The sequence below is a fragment of the Pteropus medius genome, unplaced genomic scaffold (genome assembly GCF_902729225.1).
Source record: "Pteropus medius unplaced genomic scaffold, Ma_sr-lr_union100, whole genome shotgun sequence".
NCBI lineage: Eukaryota > Metazoa > Chordata > Mammalia > Chiroptera > Pteropodidae > Pteropus > Pteropus medius.
The window spans coordinates 1,576,725-1,594,510 of NW_024350319.1; the positions used below are offsets into that span (position 1 = coordinate 1,576,725).

The 17,786-nt window shown below is 32.4% G+C and overlaps 1 protein-coding gene across 7 annotated transcripts in view; it reads left to right on the forward strand.

The window, feature by feature from the left end:
* Positions 1-17,786, forward strand: part of LEPR (leptin receptor) — an 84,816-nt gene that overhangs the window by 42,773 nt on the left and 24,257 nt on the right. For all 7 annotated transcript variants that reach the window (XM_039838504.1, XM_039838502.1, XM_039838500.1 and 4 more), the window contains exons 7-9: positions 6,090-6,298; positions 10,166-10,311; positions 12,410-12,554. In XM_039838504.1, the coding sequence (XP_039694438.1) occupies positions 6,090-6,298; positions 10,166-10,311; positions 12,410-12,554 (500 nt within the window). The remainder of the gene's footprint in view (positions 1-6,089; positions 6,299-10,165; positions 10,312-12,409; positions 12,555-17,786) is intronic.

A 17,786-nucleotide genomic window follows, 5' to 3' on the forward strand; every position in this document is an offset into this window, starting at 1 on the left:
GAGCTGGTAATTTGCATTTCTGTCAAGTTCCAGGAGATGGTGATGTTACTGGTTTGGGGACTAGACTTTGAGAACCACTGATTGATGACACTTATTAAAAACAGATTCCCAGACCTACTGAATTCTTCATGGAAGGTCTAGAAATCTATTTTAAAACAAGGCTTCAGGTAATTCTCATGATAAAACTAGTCTGGAACACTGGTCTTTGAAATTATTTGGGATTGGCACAGTAGATATTTTGGGTAACATATGGATTACCGGTCTGAGATTTAAAATAAGTGACTTGATTAAATAATATACAAAGCTATACTAAATTTTCTAATTGCTGTTAATTGGTTTGTCCACTACGTTTTGCTCTTGGTTTATGTCACAATCAGAAACTTGGGCACCCATTTGTTGTTATTCCTATAATAATTTAGTATAAATCTCTGCTTAGAGAAGTTTAAATACATTCATAGGAAAATTTTCTGAGAACAAGTAATTTGACCAAATATCAGAAGATAAATGTGCTTTTAATAAACCACTGTGTATATCAAAAATGAAATTTCAATACTAACTACATATAGTTCTAACTTCTGAATATAAAAATTGACCAAATAGTGAAATTTGTGAAGAAGCCAAATTTAAAATTTATTTGACAAATGTTTTGTTTACTATTTTTACTTTAAAGTAAAGTTTACTCACATATATAGAGAGATTAAATAAATAGCAGCACTGAGTGTGTGTGTGTGTGTGTGTGTGTGTGTGTCAGCAAGCCATATTATATTTTACTGCATAAAAATTTTTCAAGAATTTCAGAAATTTTTAAGTTTTGGTTATCTTAAGCCAATGTATCTCTTATTTTAAAATTTTGATCATTTTAATCCTTATAATTTAAAATCATCAATTTTTTAGAGTATTATTTGATGTTCATAAATATTTAAAACTTTTAAAAGTCTTTTAGAAGGTAAAAGAAGTCCTCGTATTGACTTTGGCAAGTAACAAGACTGGTGTATTCCAGGTTTCACACAAACTTGGAAAAACTTCTGCTCTCATAAATATGAAATATCTAATGTTTTCCTCAAGGAAAAAATTATTTGAAATAATTCTATAATTTTCTAATGTTCCGATTTATAGATATAGTAACAAGACTCAGATAAAGGATTCTTTAGTTGTGGCCACTACTGTTTTCATTAATCCCCTAAATAAAATGACAGTGATGACAGTGAAATTTATCTTGTGATAATAAGGCATTTTGGATGTAATGAAATGAGCACTGAACATGAAAGCGCAAGACTTTAGATGAGTTTCGGGTCTACCTTCTCACTGAACCTCAATTTCTTAACAATAAAGTAGGTGATATTAGTTCCCTCTTAAGGTGGTTTGAAAAATTCTATTAAATAATGCTCCTCAAGGTGTTTCATATATATTGTAAATATATTATATAATGAAATTTGATGATATGTTTAATGTGGTTTCTATATTTTTGTGTCTTTTGTGCATCAAGTACCCACCAGTAGGGAGTACAAAATATTTTTGCCTATAGCTGGGACTGAAACATTTTTTCTTACAGGGCCAGGTAGTAAATATTTTAGATTTTGCAGGCCATATTTTCTCTGTCATAACCTTGTAGCCATAGTTAATATGTAAATGAATAAGCATGAGTATAATTATGAATGCTAAAATTTGAATTTCATGTAATTTCCATGTATCACAGAGCATTCTTCCTTTTTTGTTTTCTTTTCAAAAACCATTTGAAAGTATAAGAAACTATTCTCAGCTCACAGGCTGTACCAAAACAGGTATATATGGCTTATGGGCTATAGTTTCCTGACTCCTGCTTAGAACATCTGAAAATAAGTTTTAGATTGATTCTAAGAGTTTCATGGGGTTATCTGTTGTGGTGGTTTGGGAAATTTCTGAATGGAAATGCATTAAAAAAACAAATTATGAATTATGTAATATATATTATATGTAGTCATTATATGTAGTTATTATGAATATATGCTATATATTTTATTTTCTTGGTGTATATTGAAATAAAAAAATGAAGATGGATTAAATAGAATACACAACAGTGAAGTGTTAATCGAATTGGTAATCAGAACTATTCTATAATTATCCACTGCATTTAGAAAGGATAGTATTGGTAAGGCTATCTAAATTGAAACAGTGTAATTGCAAATATTTTTTTTTGTTTAAAAAAGAAATAATATCACTAGAATTTCATATCCTTTAAAAAATATTTGTGGAGAATATATCTTTTTTTCTGTTCAGTTCTATTTTTTGCCTTAAAATTGAGAGTTCTTCAGTAAAAGCATCTGACATAAAAATACCACAATTTATTCAATTTTTTTCTATCCTTTTGATAAAAGCTTTTATTTTAATATTTGAAAAACACATAAGAGGCAAGGCATGATATTGTTTGAAATTGCATTTTATTGGCTTTGTTTAAAGATCTAGATAAAATGGAAAGTGCTAAGTTATTCTACCTCTGATTAAAAAAATATGTGACGGGAAAAATACTTTTATGTAATTGTCTTTGATATTCACAACAGCCTTGTGGAGAAAGATGGTGCAGGCATTTTCTCTGATTTCCTGATTAAGGAAACCAACGCTCACAAAATGCCCTAATATGTCTATGGTCTTATAGCTCATAAGCAAACAGAAAAACTTAACTTTAAGTCTCAGCATTCATCTAGTATGCTTTTTACAACAATATTATCCCTTACACAGAGCTTAGCAGACTGCTTTGCACATTAAAAGGTCTGTAGTCTACAGCCATGCCACCCTGAATGTGCTTGATCTTGTTTGATCTCCGAAGCTAAGCAGGGCTGTAGGCGTTTGGGAAAAAAAAAAAGAAAAAAAAAGGTCTGTAAATGTCATTTCCTGATGGATTTTTGAGGACTAAATTAACACTAAAGCCTATGAGAAGTTATAAAAATGTATTGTAATTCAAAACATTTAGTACTAGGGGATGTGTGTGGAAAGATTAGGGTTCATTTATTTCACGTTGTGTTTATATCTGAATGTTCACATATAGGCTAGTTAGCACAATTTCTAAAACAACACTTCCTACACAATGAATTTTTAATTAGTATGTTTATCACTTACAGTTTTTTCTCCCCAAAGGACTACAAGATTTCTAAAGGCAGTGATCACGCCTAAATATTAATACTCTCTCCCTATTCCTAAGTTCTTTTAAAAGCATGGAGTGGTTTGGATAGAAGGCAGTAGCAGTTTATGGACAGAATGGGGGTAGCTCAAGCAAGATAGGAAGTTGAGGCATTGATGATACTCCTTCCCCAACCTCAACTCCCACCCCAAAGTCTTCTCATTTACAGTACGGCTTAGACTTAGGGGACTGAGCAGGTTAAAATAAAACAAAACTAATAAAGCAGGAATAACAACTCTCTGTGTCTTGGTTGCATGCTATTTTTCTTCATGCCTCGAGTTAGGTAACTTTACCCAGCTAATTTCCATTATTTTTTAAGATTAACTCATTCAGTTGTAGGTACAGTGATTGACAAAATATTGCTTAAATTTCTTTTCCTGGATTTTCTTTTTTTCTTTTGTAAATAACTTTATTGAGAAATAATTAATACACAACAGACTGTACATATTTAAGGTATAAATTTGATAGATTTCGATATATGAAATCACTCATAAAATTACCACCATAATCAAGAAAATGAGTATATCATCAATCACAAAATTTCTTCCTGTCCCTTTATAGTCTCACCCTCTGCCTCTACTTGTATCCTGCCGCTACCACCCCAGCCCCCCACCCCACTGTCCTCGGGAAAGGTCTGATCTGCTTTCTGTCACCACAGGTTACTTTGTATTTTCTAGAATTTTACATACATGCTTTCACATGGCATGATTATTTTGAGATTCATTCATGTTGTGTGTATCTCCTGGTAGTTCATTCCTTTTACTTGCTGAGTAGCATTCCACTATATGGATATACCTCAATTTGTTCACTCATTCATCTATTGATAGACATTTGAATTGTTTACAGTGTTTGGATATTACGAATAAAGGTGCTATAACTCTCTGTACTGGTTTGTATATGAATCTCTGTAAGGACATATGCTTTTATTTTTTGGATGAAAACTTGGGTGTAGAAGGTGGTAGGTATGTGTTTAACAACTTAAGAAACTGTTATCCCAGGCTCTATCATTTTACTTTCCCATCAGCATTGTATTAGAATTCCAATTCTTCCACATCCTTTTTCAATACTTGGTATGATTAACCTTTTTAATTTTAGCCATTTAATATGTAGATAGTGTATCTTATTGTGGTTTTAATTTGCATTTCATGAATGACTAATGATGTTGGGTTTCTTTTTTAAAAAATTAAATTTATGGAAGTGACATTGGTTAATAAAATTACATAGGTTTCAAGTGTAAAATTCTATAATACATCATTGCATTGTGTGTTCACTACCAAAAGTTAAATTTCCTTCCACCACCATATATTTGATCCCCTTTACCCTTTTCTACCTCCCACATCCCCCCTTTCCCTCTGGGAACCATTAAACTATTGTATGAGCTTTGTTCATTTGTCTCATTTGTTTGCTGCTTTCAGTTTTATATCCCACATATGAATGAAATTATATGGTTCTCAACTTTTCTGCCTGACTTATTTTGCTTAGCATGATATTCTCAAGAAGATCCATCCATATTGTTGCAAATTTCATCTTTTTTTTGGCTGAGTAATATTCCATTGTACACATGTACATCTTCTTTATCCAATCATCTATAGAAGGGCACTTAGGTTGTTTCCATTTCTTGGCCACACACATGCTTATTTTCATTCTTATATCTTCTATGGCAAAGTGACTTTTGAAATCTTTGGCTATTTTTTTAAATTGGATTGTTTATTTTAGTGTTATTGAGTTTTGAGAATTCTTTATATTTTCTGGATACAAGTGCTTTATCAGATAGATTATTGGCAAACATTCTATCAATCTATGGCTTATCTTTTTGTTATATATCATGGTATCATTTGAAAAACAAGTTTTTAATCATGATAAAAGTCTAATTTATCAATTTGTTCTTTTATCTTTTATAGATCATGCTTTTGGTGTTGCACCTAACCCAAGGTCACAAAATTTTTTCCCATTTCTCTTCTAAAAATCTTATAGCTTTAAGTTTTAAATTCAAATTGATGATCCATTCTGAATTAATTTTTGAATCTAGTGTGAGGTAAAGATTGGCAGTTGTATTTTTTTCCTGGCATATAGCTATCTTATTGTTCAAGCACAATTTATTAAAGAATCTACCCTTTTTCCACAAAATTTCTTTTGAACCTTTGTAGAAAATTGGTTGTCCATATAGGTGTCAGTCTGTATTCTGTTCCAGTAATCTATTTTTATATCTTTACATTAATAGTCCATTGACTTGATTATTGCAGTTTATTAGCTAAAACTTTTTGTTTTATTTTAGTGGTTGTTCTAGAATTTATGAGGTAGGTCTTTAACTGTTTATAGCCTGATATTATACCTCTAAGTGATATTACACCACTTCACTGCACACTTACATATCTCTCCCCTTCCCAAGCTCGGTGCTAATATCATACATTTTACTTCTGCCTGTGCTATGAATCTTACGCTACATGCTTATTATTTTTTCCTTAAACAGTAAATAAATATTTAGTTTTAGATAAATTTCGTTTCTTTATGTGGAAATAGACTTCCATCTGCTATCATTTTCTTTTTGTCCGAAGGGCTTCCTCTAGCATTTTGTATAATGCATGTCTCATAGTGATGAGTTCTTTCAGTTTTAGTATCTCTGAAAAAAGCCTTCATTTCATGTTTATTTTAAAAGATATTTTCTCTGGATATAGGGTTTTAGGACAGCGATTTTTATTTCTTTTTAGTACTTTCCTGTTGCTTCACTATCTTCTTGCTTATATTATTTCTGATGGCTAACCTGCTTTAACTCCTATCTTTGTTTCCCTGATATAACGTATCTTTTTTGCCAGATACCTTTTAAGCTGGGTGTCCAGAATAGCTTATGTCAATTTCAATTTTTGTCTCCTACATTTTAAATATATCTAGTACCTTTATTCCTATGTTAATATTTAGCTCTTCTTTTTTCATATAGGCCTGAAGTGTTAGAAGAGTCACCTCTGGTCCCCCAGAAAGGCAGTTTTCAGCTTGTTCAGTGCAACTGCAGTGTTCGTGAATGTTGTGAATGTCATGTGCCTGTGCCAAAAGCCAAACTCAACTATACTCTTTTTATATATTTGAAAATCACATATGGTGGAGTAGTTTTTCAGTCACCTCTAATGTCCGTTCAGCCCATAAATATTGGTAAGTTGTGCATAAGAAAGATCATAGATCTAAACATCAGTTATACAAACAGGTTAAAGATTACTTACAAAATTTGTCACTAGCTTACCTTACCTCACTTTGTCCAATGCTGGATGGTAAATGGGGTATGTACTGATGGTAAATGGGGTATGTTATGAGCAGCTTCTGGAATGATTTAACAAGGCAATCGTTATCTCTGCAATTACAACTTAAATTCTGTCTTATAAACAGTTTGGTTTATTTAAATCCTGGGTCTGTTCTAATGGATATGTATTTTTGGGTTATCACTTTTTCACATTTCGGATAACTATTTATGAAAAAATGAGAAGCTTTTTTTTTTTTTTTTTTGCCTGAATTTATTCCTTCAATAAATGTTTCTTGGAGGCTCATGATTTAGTTGCTGGGGAAACAGTGGCGAATGAGCAGGGACAAATAATAGTGGGCAGAGATAAAAAAGTAAACAAGGGGCAATATGCTATACAAATCTGATCACAAGAAAAACTCAAATAATAGGTAACACCCATATTTTTAGTGCAAAACTCATCCAAGTTTTTTTGATCAACTTGAATATATAACTACAAATGTGACTACTATGGGTAAATGTTAACTTAAAGTATTTAACTTACTCAGTTTTGTGTACGTATGTTAAATTATATATTACATATGGTATATAATTTAACAGGTTTTTTTTTTTTACTATTTTCCACTTATATTTCCTGAAGTAATTATATATAAACTCATTATATGCATCTTTGCATCATTGCTTTTGACATTGCTAGAGCCATGTTTTCAGGTATCTGACACAATTTTCCACACAATTTCTCCTTTATGTCTTTCTAAGTTGCTGGGGGTATAGCACTTTTTGAATTTGCACATGACATCATATTTTAACATTAGGACTTTGAAATAATTTGTCCTCTTGGGGTAAATTTATAATCTTCACAACATAATTACAATGACATCCAGGCAATTCAGTCATGAAGTTAAACCTTAGGAAGAAAAGGATACAAAAAGATCATTATCGTCTCTTTAAAATCTTATCAGGTGATTTTCAGAAGCATTTGGAACCAATATTGAATTGTTTTTTGTTTTTTTTTTTAAAATAAAGAGAAAGTACTATGATAGGCTTTATAAAATCTTTAAAAGAATTCTGTCTTTCTTCAGGGACAATTTTGGGGAAATTTTTTTCCTATATTTGGGTATATATGCTAAAGTCCAAAAATTCTAAGTGCCTTAAAGGAAATAAGACAAGTGGTGTGATGGAGAGTGTTAAGGGTGGGGGTTATTATTTCAACTATGGAGGTCACAGAAAACCTCTTTTAGTAGATATAGCATTTGAGCTGAATGAAGAAGAGATAATCATGCAAAAATTCAGAGTAAAAGGTGCTGCAAGCAGGAAGAATAGCACTCACCATGCCCTTGAGCTTGGTTGTTGGAGGAACCAAGAGAAGGCCCTTGTGTTTACAGTGAATGAAGTAAGAGAGTATTTGGAGATGTGGTCAGAGTTATCTGTGTCCAGATCATATCACAGGCCATAGTTACAGAGTTTAGCTTTTATTCTAGATATAATGGAAGTTTTTGAACCAGGAGAGTTATATGATCATGTGTATGTGTGCACGTGTGTGTGTGTGTATTTGTACACATTTAATATTTATTCTGCAAGTGAAGAAAAAATTGATGGAGAAGGGGGAAAGATAGTTGGAAGAGTGGAAGTAGAGGGCCCAGAATGGAGGCTGTTGGAATTGTCCGGCTGGCTTAGGGCTTAACCAGGGGAGAAGTGAAATTATGATCAGACATAGGCTCTACTTGGAAGATGGCGCTTTCTAGTTGATTGGGTGTGGAGTATGATGGACAGAGAGAAATCAAGGATAATACTTAGGCTTGGACCTCAACATGCCAGTGAATGGTGGTACCAGATACTGAGATGGGAAATTTTGGGGAGGATTAGGTGTGTGACACATTATCTCTGACATGCTTATTAGAAACCCAAGTAAACTTGAGTAGACAGTTGAATGCATGAGCCTAGAGTTCACAGGAGACGAATATTTAGGTGTCCCTAGCATATATACGTTTACGTAATTGCATAGATCACCCATGTAGAGTTCAGTGAGAGAAAGACTGAGGTGATGATCAGAGAGACATAAGAAATAAAAGAGTGTGGTGGTCTGGAAGCCAAGTGGAAAAAGTATTAAAGCTTTTTTTTTCTTCTCACAATGAGCAGCTATGTGGGATGCTGCTGAGAGGTGAGGTAAAAAAATCAGACAATTGACATTGGATTTGGCAAAGGGTAGTGACCTTGATAAGAACAGTTTCTGTGGACCAATGAGGAGGAAGACATGTTCAGAGTAGGTTGATTAGGGAATGGGATGCAAAGCAGAGTGAGTGAGTAACTCTTTTGAGGATTATTGCTCTGAAAGAAGCTAGTTGGTAAATGGGAGTCTACCTGGGACTGTGTATGTAGGATGTCCAGGGAAAAATTAGTATTAGATTTCTAATATTAGGCATATTTGTATATAGATAGGAAATGTACAGTAGTTTGCATTTTATGATTTTGTTTTGTTTTTGTATTGTTTTTGGTCATTGGAACTCAGTGAATTTTATCTGCTGTTTATTGACTTTAGTGTTTAGCTATCCCTTCTTTAAAGTAACTAAAATTTGTAATATGTCACATAAAGCAAAAACTTTATTAATTTTGACTGAAGGAGAAGAGAAAAGCTATATCTAAATTTCTGAAAATATAGAATGTGAAAAATATTTATGTGCCATTTTATTTTTTGAAAATAAAATTCAAATCAGTAAATATTTCAATGTAATGATTATTACTATGTGCATCAGAAATTGCTATTAACTCTTAAATTTCTTGATACAAATGCATGAAGAAAAATGCATAATCTGTTTTCTATCGTTTTTGCATTTTCCTATTTTTAACACATATTTATACATGTTTTTTATTTGTTAATTTCAACAAAAATCAAGAATCCAAGTATAGATGTTGTTTAACGTACTTTTAAAACTAACAATATTAAACGTTTTCAATATTCTTCTCAAATATGATTTTTAATGGCTGCATAGATTTCCCTTATAGGGATGGACCATAAATTTATCCAATCAATTCTTTATTATAAGATGATTACATTGCTTCTACAAATAGTTTAAAAGTTTTGTTATATGTTTAAATCTATACACATAGACACATATTTATATACACAAATGTATATACATGCATAAACACATGCATATACATGTGAACTCAGAAATCTTTCGCCAGGAGAAACACCCCATCAGGCTGAGAAACTCCATCCCCATTTTTGATGACAAGCCAGGACCTGCTAATCCTGTATTTATTATATGTAAATATTTATGCTGCGGGTTATTTGGGTAGGTATACCTGGATTATTGTATTTCAAAATTAAGTGATTTTCTGAATTGTGTGTGCAAATTTGCATTAATTCACATGCATATTTGCATACAAAATCTGTATGCATTTTTCAAATAGTGCTCTGCAAAATACTTTCTTTTTATCCACTAATAACAAGTGGGTGGGTGTAGTAGGGGAAGACTTCAAATAAGTTTGGTAAATGCTAGGTTAAATGAAGTTAAACAGACTTTTTCAATAACAGGAATTCATGTTTATCAAAATATCATTTACTGATTTATAGTTTTTGTCACTTAAGGAGATGGAAATGAACTTGCTATGATAAGGTACAAAGAGTAGCCCTAATATTTTGGTCATGTAATTAGCTCTTGAATAGGGTCACCTTTTAAATCGTTGAAAGAACAGGGTATGCTGAAAATTCAATTAATGATTTCATTTTGTGATTATCATAAAAATTGCTTAACTTAAAAGTGTTCTCTTTTTTTCTGAAGTGAAGCCTGATCCACCGTTAGGTTTGCATATGGAAATCACAGACAGTGGTAATTTAAAGGTTTCATGGTCCAGCCCAACTTTGGTACCATTTCAACTTCAATATCAAGTGAAATATTCAGAGAATTCTACAACAAGTATGAGAAAAGTAAGTATATTTTAGTAAATAAAATGAAAAGTTGAGAAGCAACTAAAGTAAATGTGAGGCCCATCTAAGTCCCATAGAAAGTGCCCTCATACTAAATGTGCATGTTTCTTGTAGAGCAGAATCAGTTATCATTTAATATCATACTGCTGGTTTTCATTTAAGATCAGCATAGGAAGCAACCATATGAACAGCATTTCTGTATCTTCTGTAAAGTTTTAGAAAAAATTGTTTGATATTACTCAATATCTCTTATATATGGATCCATCTTGTGTATTGAGGAGCATGATACATTCCTCCCAGAATTTAGTGCCAGGGAAATTTCTTCTTCCAAATAGTTTATGTATATTAGATTGATCTCTCTCTCTGCTTCCCTTTCCTCTCTCTCTCTCTCTCTCTCTTCATTTACACACACACACACACACACACACACACACACACACACACTTAAACGGCTACAGGAAGTCCAGTTACGGAAACTTGAATTCACAATTACAATTTTTTTTCACCTAAAGATCTACTCTGGTTTCTGGTTTTACATTTAATCTTTTTTTATTGCTCAATATATTTGTTTATATGCAGAGCATGCCTTTATACTATAAAGTGCATCAAATCTTTTTTTATTCTTTTGTAAGTATTTATTAAGCACCTACTAAATGTGAAGTACTGTTCTGTTCTCACCAGGATATATTGGGATAGTAGAACAGGGTAAGAAGAGTTTGGCCATGCTGGTGGAAGATAGTGGGTTGTCATATTATATGGAAGTGGGGGAAGATCTCATGAGAAGGTGACATTTGAGCAAGGATTGGAAGGAGATGGTTATATAGATATCTGAGAGAATTGAGTTCCAAATAGATAAAACAATAATTCAGATGTCCTAAGCTGAATGAGAAGTTGGAGGCCAGGGAGAGTGAGTAGAGGAGGAAGTTGGAGGAGGGTAAGAGTAGAGGTGGATGAATCAAAGAGAGGTAGGGGATAGTGGTCTAGTTTCATTCTGTTGCATGTGGCTGTAGAGTTTTCTTAACACCAAATAATGTTATTAACCAATGTTATACAACAAACAAACAAATCTTCAATTAAAAAAAGAAAAAACAAAGAGGAGTAGGAGAGGAGAAGGAGGAGATTGTAAAGAGCCTCCTGAGCCATTTGAGGAGTTTGACACTTTATAAAAATAATTGTTATGTAATTTAGAGACAAACATCTGTGTTTTTAGATCTGGCCTAACTTTTTTTTTTTACACCTACAGCATTTGGTATTCCTAGGTAGTCTCCCAGCCAAGTACTAACCAGGCCCGATCCTGCTTAGCTTCTGAGATCAGATGGGATCTGGCATGTGGCCTAACTTTTTAAGAGTTTATTTTCATTAAGAGTGGAATGGGCATCCTTAATACTGTGTATGAGAAAAGTAGCGTCAAGGCTTTTCTGGGCTTCAGTTTTCTCATCTGTAAAATGGAGAAAATAGGATTTTTAATACTATAGATGATCCAATAATGTTTAATACATTTCTAATGCTTTTCACCATTTTCAGTATGTGACGCCCTACAGTCTAAGCGCCTGGAGAGTTCGGTAGTTTTGGAATACATCTTTAGAAAACTTCATTTATTTGCTAAGCAGTTCTTAGCTAGTGGTTATTTTATGCAGTTAGATATTTTCCCTCTAGCTTGTAAAATGGTATTTTGATTCACTGTAGCTTATCATCAGGCTCAGGTTTTTAATATTATTCATGCCCTCCTCTGTGACATTTTCCTCTGGGAACATTAATAGTTTCCTGAACATTAATAGTTACCCAACACATCACTTTCTACACTGTGTGTTACAGTTGTCAGCAATGGCTTGAAGCTTCTCACCAACATAGTTATACATCCCACATTTTGAAAGGTCAATATCCATTAGCATCCCATTAAAAATATTTGCTGATTGTCATTGTGATTTTTTTTGGAGTTATATGGGCTATTTAACAAAAGTTTTTGACTAATGTGCTAACATTCCAATGTGGCTAGCTAACTACTCTGTAACATTTTAATTCTTTAAAATTTATTGAGACCTACTTGTGATCAGTTTTGGTAAAGCTTGCATGTTGACTTGGAATATTTATTTAACAGACCGATGAAATTGTCTCAGCTACATCTCTGCTACTAGACAGTGTGCTTCCTGGGTCTTCATATGAGGTTCAGGTGAGGGGCAAGAGACTGGATGGCCCAGGAATCTGGAGTGACTGGAGCACCCCTCTTATTTTTACCACACAAGGTAGGTTTTGTAATAATACCTTCTATTAGGAGGGAAACATTTCTGAAGTTGCCTTTGGCATATTGCAAGGATCTTAAATATTGTGGCACTAAACTGAAAGGAGGAACACAATATTAATTTTTTTCAATTTTGAGCAACTTTGTTAATAAAAACTTGTATGAGAGCTCCCAGGTTTATGTGCCTCCATAGCAGTGTCTCATTACTTTCTTATTTAAAAGATAGAATTAATATAAAAGTTCCAAATTCACAGATTTAGAGCACTGCTTGTATTGATGTTTCCTTAACTTACATTTTAAAGATCAGATATATTTATTTAATGTAAATTTCAAATATTAATATTTTATTCGAATATTACATATTATATAATAAAATAATTATTTAACTTCAGATACTTGTTTTTAAAAGTTTTAATATTTTTACATTTACCTTTAACATCAGAAAAGCTGCGACTTATTCACAACTTCCTCATTAAGTTGAGCTGCAGTGTTTTGCGTGGAGGCCCTGGAGCCTTAGAATCGTCCTAGCCCTGTCACATGCTAGGCTGTTACCCCAGGAATACACTTCCTGGTCCTTTGACTAGTTGTGTGATCTGTCAAACAGGCAAAATTATTCCTACTCAAATTCACTCAGGCTGATTATGGATATAGGAGATAAAAAGTACCCTGTCAAACATGAACACATTTAAATAAATAAAATTGTTTATTGATTACTTACTATTTAAAAAGCAGTGATTAGTCAAAAAGAAAGTAGCATGAGTAGTTTAAGAGCACTGACTTCAGAGTCTGACAGAAGCTTATGAAGTCCTGGCCCCATCACTTATTTGGGATGTTTCTTACCTTTTTATGCCTTGGTTTCCTTATCTGTAAAATAGGGATGTTTTTATATGGATAGAATGAAATAATGCACATAACATGGTTACTGTGGTGGCTTCCTTACCCTTAGTAAGTACTCAGGAAATAATAGACACAATGAGAGTTTATAAATCCACAATTTCAATATTCAAAATCTCAAAGTCTAATGAAGGTGAGAGATTGACATAATCCATAACTAATTGTTTAGAACAAGTAAGATTGTGAGAAGAGCTTAACAACTGCAAAGCAATGGAAACAATTAATTCTCACTGGGAAAGTACGGTGACCTTGTGTGAACAGATTTAGAAGATAGGAATTTTTCATATCTATTCCCAAATAATTATTGAGTATCATAATGTGTATACTATGATGCTGAAAATGCAGCTTTTGGAGATTTTCTTTTTCTAAGGAAGGTTAAATCTTCCATCTTCAATTATGTATCATTGATTAGGGGGTCTTAATGACTAATTGTGAAATATGTAGAGAGGAATAAATTAACATCAAATATCAAAGAATGTCCCATGGTGGTTTCTTTATAGTGGGATGGGGTGAAGTGATTGGTGAAAGGGAAAGTCTGACAGTTTGACAAAGGCAGCAGCCCCTACTCCCACTCTGAGTGGCCTATGGCTGGCAGCCTTTATTTAACCATCTACTGAAATGTTTCTCTTTCACAAGTCACTGACTTTATTCTCTACCGTTTTACTTCTTAATTAGATCTGAAAACCTACCCTCCCTGAAGAGTGAAATTCCAAAAGACTCATCGTTGTTTTTAAAATTTGCTAATATTCAAATTATATCTTAATATTCAAATTATACTTTTCTAGAATGGTGATTCTTAGCAATGTTGTATATTCAGTTGGATTAAGATGAAAATTTTGATCCAGTATCTATAATAGTTTGTGTTACGTTTCACATAAGATTTTATCTTGGATTATTCAACTTCCATTTTTAGACCTTAGGATAGACATACTTTTAGTTCTACTTTACATAAATAAAACCCTTTTATACTTCTATTACCTTCCTAGTTTATGTCAATATCTGTAAGATTAAATTTGCTAGGTTTCTTAAAGTGTTAGATCATATTTTTATGCTTTCGTACATAATGTGATCAGATTTATTAATATGTACTATAAGGCATATACACACATATATGCCCTTCCATATGCAAATATTTAGTGTTTTGTGTCCATGAAGCTAATAAAGATATGTTTCATCAAAAGCAAACTTTGCTAATTTATTTGTTTATACAATACCCAATGATATTATCATTAACAGCTGGCCTTTCACTTATTCATTCACCACAGTGGCTTTCTCTCGTGGCTTTAGACATCCCAAACAGAGAAGTATGAAAATAAGTAAAAGAAAATCTGGACAGTGAGTAAATAACTGTCCCAGAGGGTGGAATTTGTTGATTTAGCAATGACTTTAAAGTTAAGCTGATTAATGTAACAAACTTGGATAACTTAGATACCATTCACTGGTAACAGTTGATGATTAAGAGAAAGACAGAAACTTGCCAAAAGAAAGCATATTAGGGACACCGAGAGTGGGGAGAAAAGCTTACACGCTTTAGTAGTTGCAATCACATTTGTCCATTAAAATGTCATCTACTGTAATGATGCAATGATGTATGCTGGATCACAAATAAAATGTATAGTTAGGGTCATAATTCCCTATTGAATAATAATAATGATGATGATAATGAAGACAGTAATAGGGTACTTCTTGTGTCTCAGGTACTATTCTAAGTACTTTACATACGTTATCATCTATCCTTTCAACAATCCTGTGAGATTGGTACTGTTATTCCTCTTTTACAGACAAAGAAATTGAGAGTTAGAGTGGTTAAGTAACTTGTAAAAGTTGACAGAATTAGAAAGTAGTAGAGCTGGCAATCTAATTCCAAAGTTCACGTTTATAACCACTAGTAAGGCGATTAAGTGCGTAATGTGTAATTATGCAAGATTCCCCGTGGCACTGAAAATCGATACTCAAAGCTAAGAAGCAGTAAGCTTAGTTACATAGAGCATTTTAGTGGAACACCTTATTTCCTTCATGATTCCTGCTAAACGAGGTTTCACTGTTGCTTAGGTTTTTAAGGTTTCATTTTACTGAATTACCTTTGCGACAATTTCCACACTTAAGGCTTGTTGCCTGAATGGTGTGGAACAGCAAAAAGGTTTTTTCTAAACTTTGGTACTTCCTATTTTTTATGCAAAGGGATTTAAATAATTTTTTCCTTAATTTTAGGTATTCAATATTATTAGCTTCTTAATTGTTCACTGATAGGTGCTGGAATGGCATCCACCAAATGGAAACATTCTGTAAGACTGAGGCGTTAATTTATTTAGAATGAATTTGCACACCTACTTTATCATTTTCAAATACTTTGGATTTTATTTATTTATTTATTTATTCATTTATTCATTCATTTATTTATTTATTTATTTAATAGCGATTACCTACTGTATTGCTGCCATAGCAAACAGAATGCTAATTATCAGTACCTTTATAGTTACTACTTTTTATTCATTGATGTTATTGATATTAAAGCTGTACCTACCAAGTGCACAGTTAATGAAGCCCTGACTATTCCTAATCAAGAAATTTTTATGGATCCTTGTAAAATGAATTGGCTAAGTTCTTTCTCTACAGCTATTGGGAGGTCTTGGACTTTTGAAAGAAAACTCAGGATCTTACCAGAACTTAGGAAGTCCAAGAATATTTCATTGACGTTATGCTACATACTGAAGACAATTTTAGGAGTGCTGAATTCTTGTAATACCTTTATTAACTGCATGTTTGTTGCTGCCAAAGAGGATAAATAGATATGAGACAATTCTACATTTCATACTTGGCAGCTCTTATAACAGATTAGAGAAAATATTTTCCCCTGAAAAAAAAATTGGTAATCTGCTCAAAGAATTAAAAACTTTGTATTCTGGAGTTATAATAAAGAAACACGTTTTAAACAACTTTATCTAAAATGTTTTCATTTATGTTCTTTTGAGAAATTCATTAATATTTATCAATAGAATGTTCTCTTTTAATAAAGTTCATTAATGCAGATCTCGCAAGGTATTGCTAACTTGACCATGAGAGGAAAATCATTATTGTTTTCTTATTTTAAAAATTTAATATTGTATTAAGTAGCTCATGTGAAAATAAAATTATATTATTTAAAACATTAAATATTCAACATTTACCTCATCAATTTTAATATATTTTTATAAATTGTCAGCTTTTTACTCTTTTTTATTTTCGAGCTAATATTTTAGCATTTAATAATGCCAAAATATTTTCACCTTAATCTTATTTCTCAATTAAGCCTTAACTATATGCATTAGATTTTGAAGTGAAATGCTTTGAGTTTTTATTATCTTTAAAACTAAGAGCTTCAACTTAATTTTTAAAAGCTCATTTGTACTCTTAAAAAAATGGATTATTCTGTGACTTTCGAAGCACTTCAGTAATGAGATGTGGATGGAGCGTATTCAAGGTAGGTTAATGATCTCTCAGGTCAGTGCTAAGTACTTGGGTGCAGTATGTAATGTACCCATGAGGCTTCAGTGCCATCCTAGGCTAGCTTATAAAGCTAATGGACTGGCTTCTGTCCAATAATTTCATGCTATTAAGTTTTTTCTTGTTTACGTTTAACCATAGACATACAAAACACCAGTGTCTTATATAGATTGTAAATATGAAGACGCTGAAATTCAACATGCTGTTAAGAAAACAAGAAAAGGCCATAAAGATTTTTTGATTTTGTTTTTGGGGGTGATCCAGATGTTATATATGAGAACAGATGTTCATATTTTATCAGTAGAAAATAGGTTACTTTAAATTGCACAATTGACATATACTGATTTTATAATGTACTCTGGCAGAAATAATTTCTTCCTATATTAACAGACATTTACTTTTATTGTTTCTAATTGAAATATAGGTAAACTATGTTTCTAACAATAGAAAACTGAAAAAGTAATATGGAATAGTATATAGACATTAAAAATGATATTTTAGAAAATATTGGTTTCTCTTGTCCTCAACCACAGGAAACTGGCATTAAGCAACTCAAAACAATACTGCGATTGGTAATATACAGACCTGCTTTGTATATCGGTGCAACATTAATTTTACATTTCCTAACTATTTTTCTTATTTAAAGCTTATTTCTTTACTTTACCCGCTAACTTGAAATTTACACGTATCCAAATGAGATAATAGCAATCACCATTTTTTTCTCCCAGGATTTTGTAGTACAAGCGATTTAAGAACTCGCCCTAAGCTTCACTGGTTCTCAGAGCCTGATGGAAGACATGTTATTGTGCAATAGACTATATTTAGTTTTCATTAATTTTCTACCTATCAGTTAGCAAGT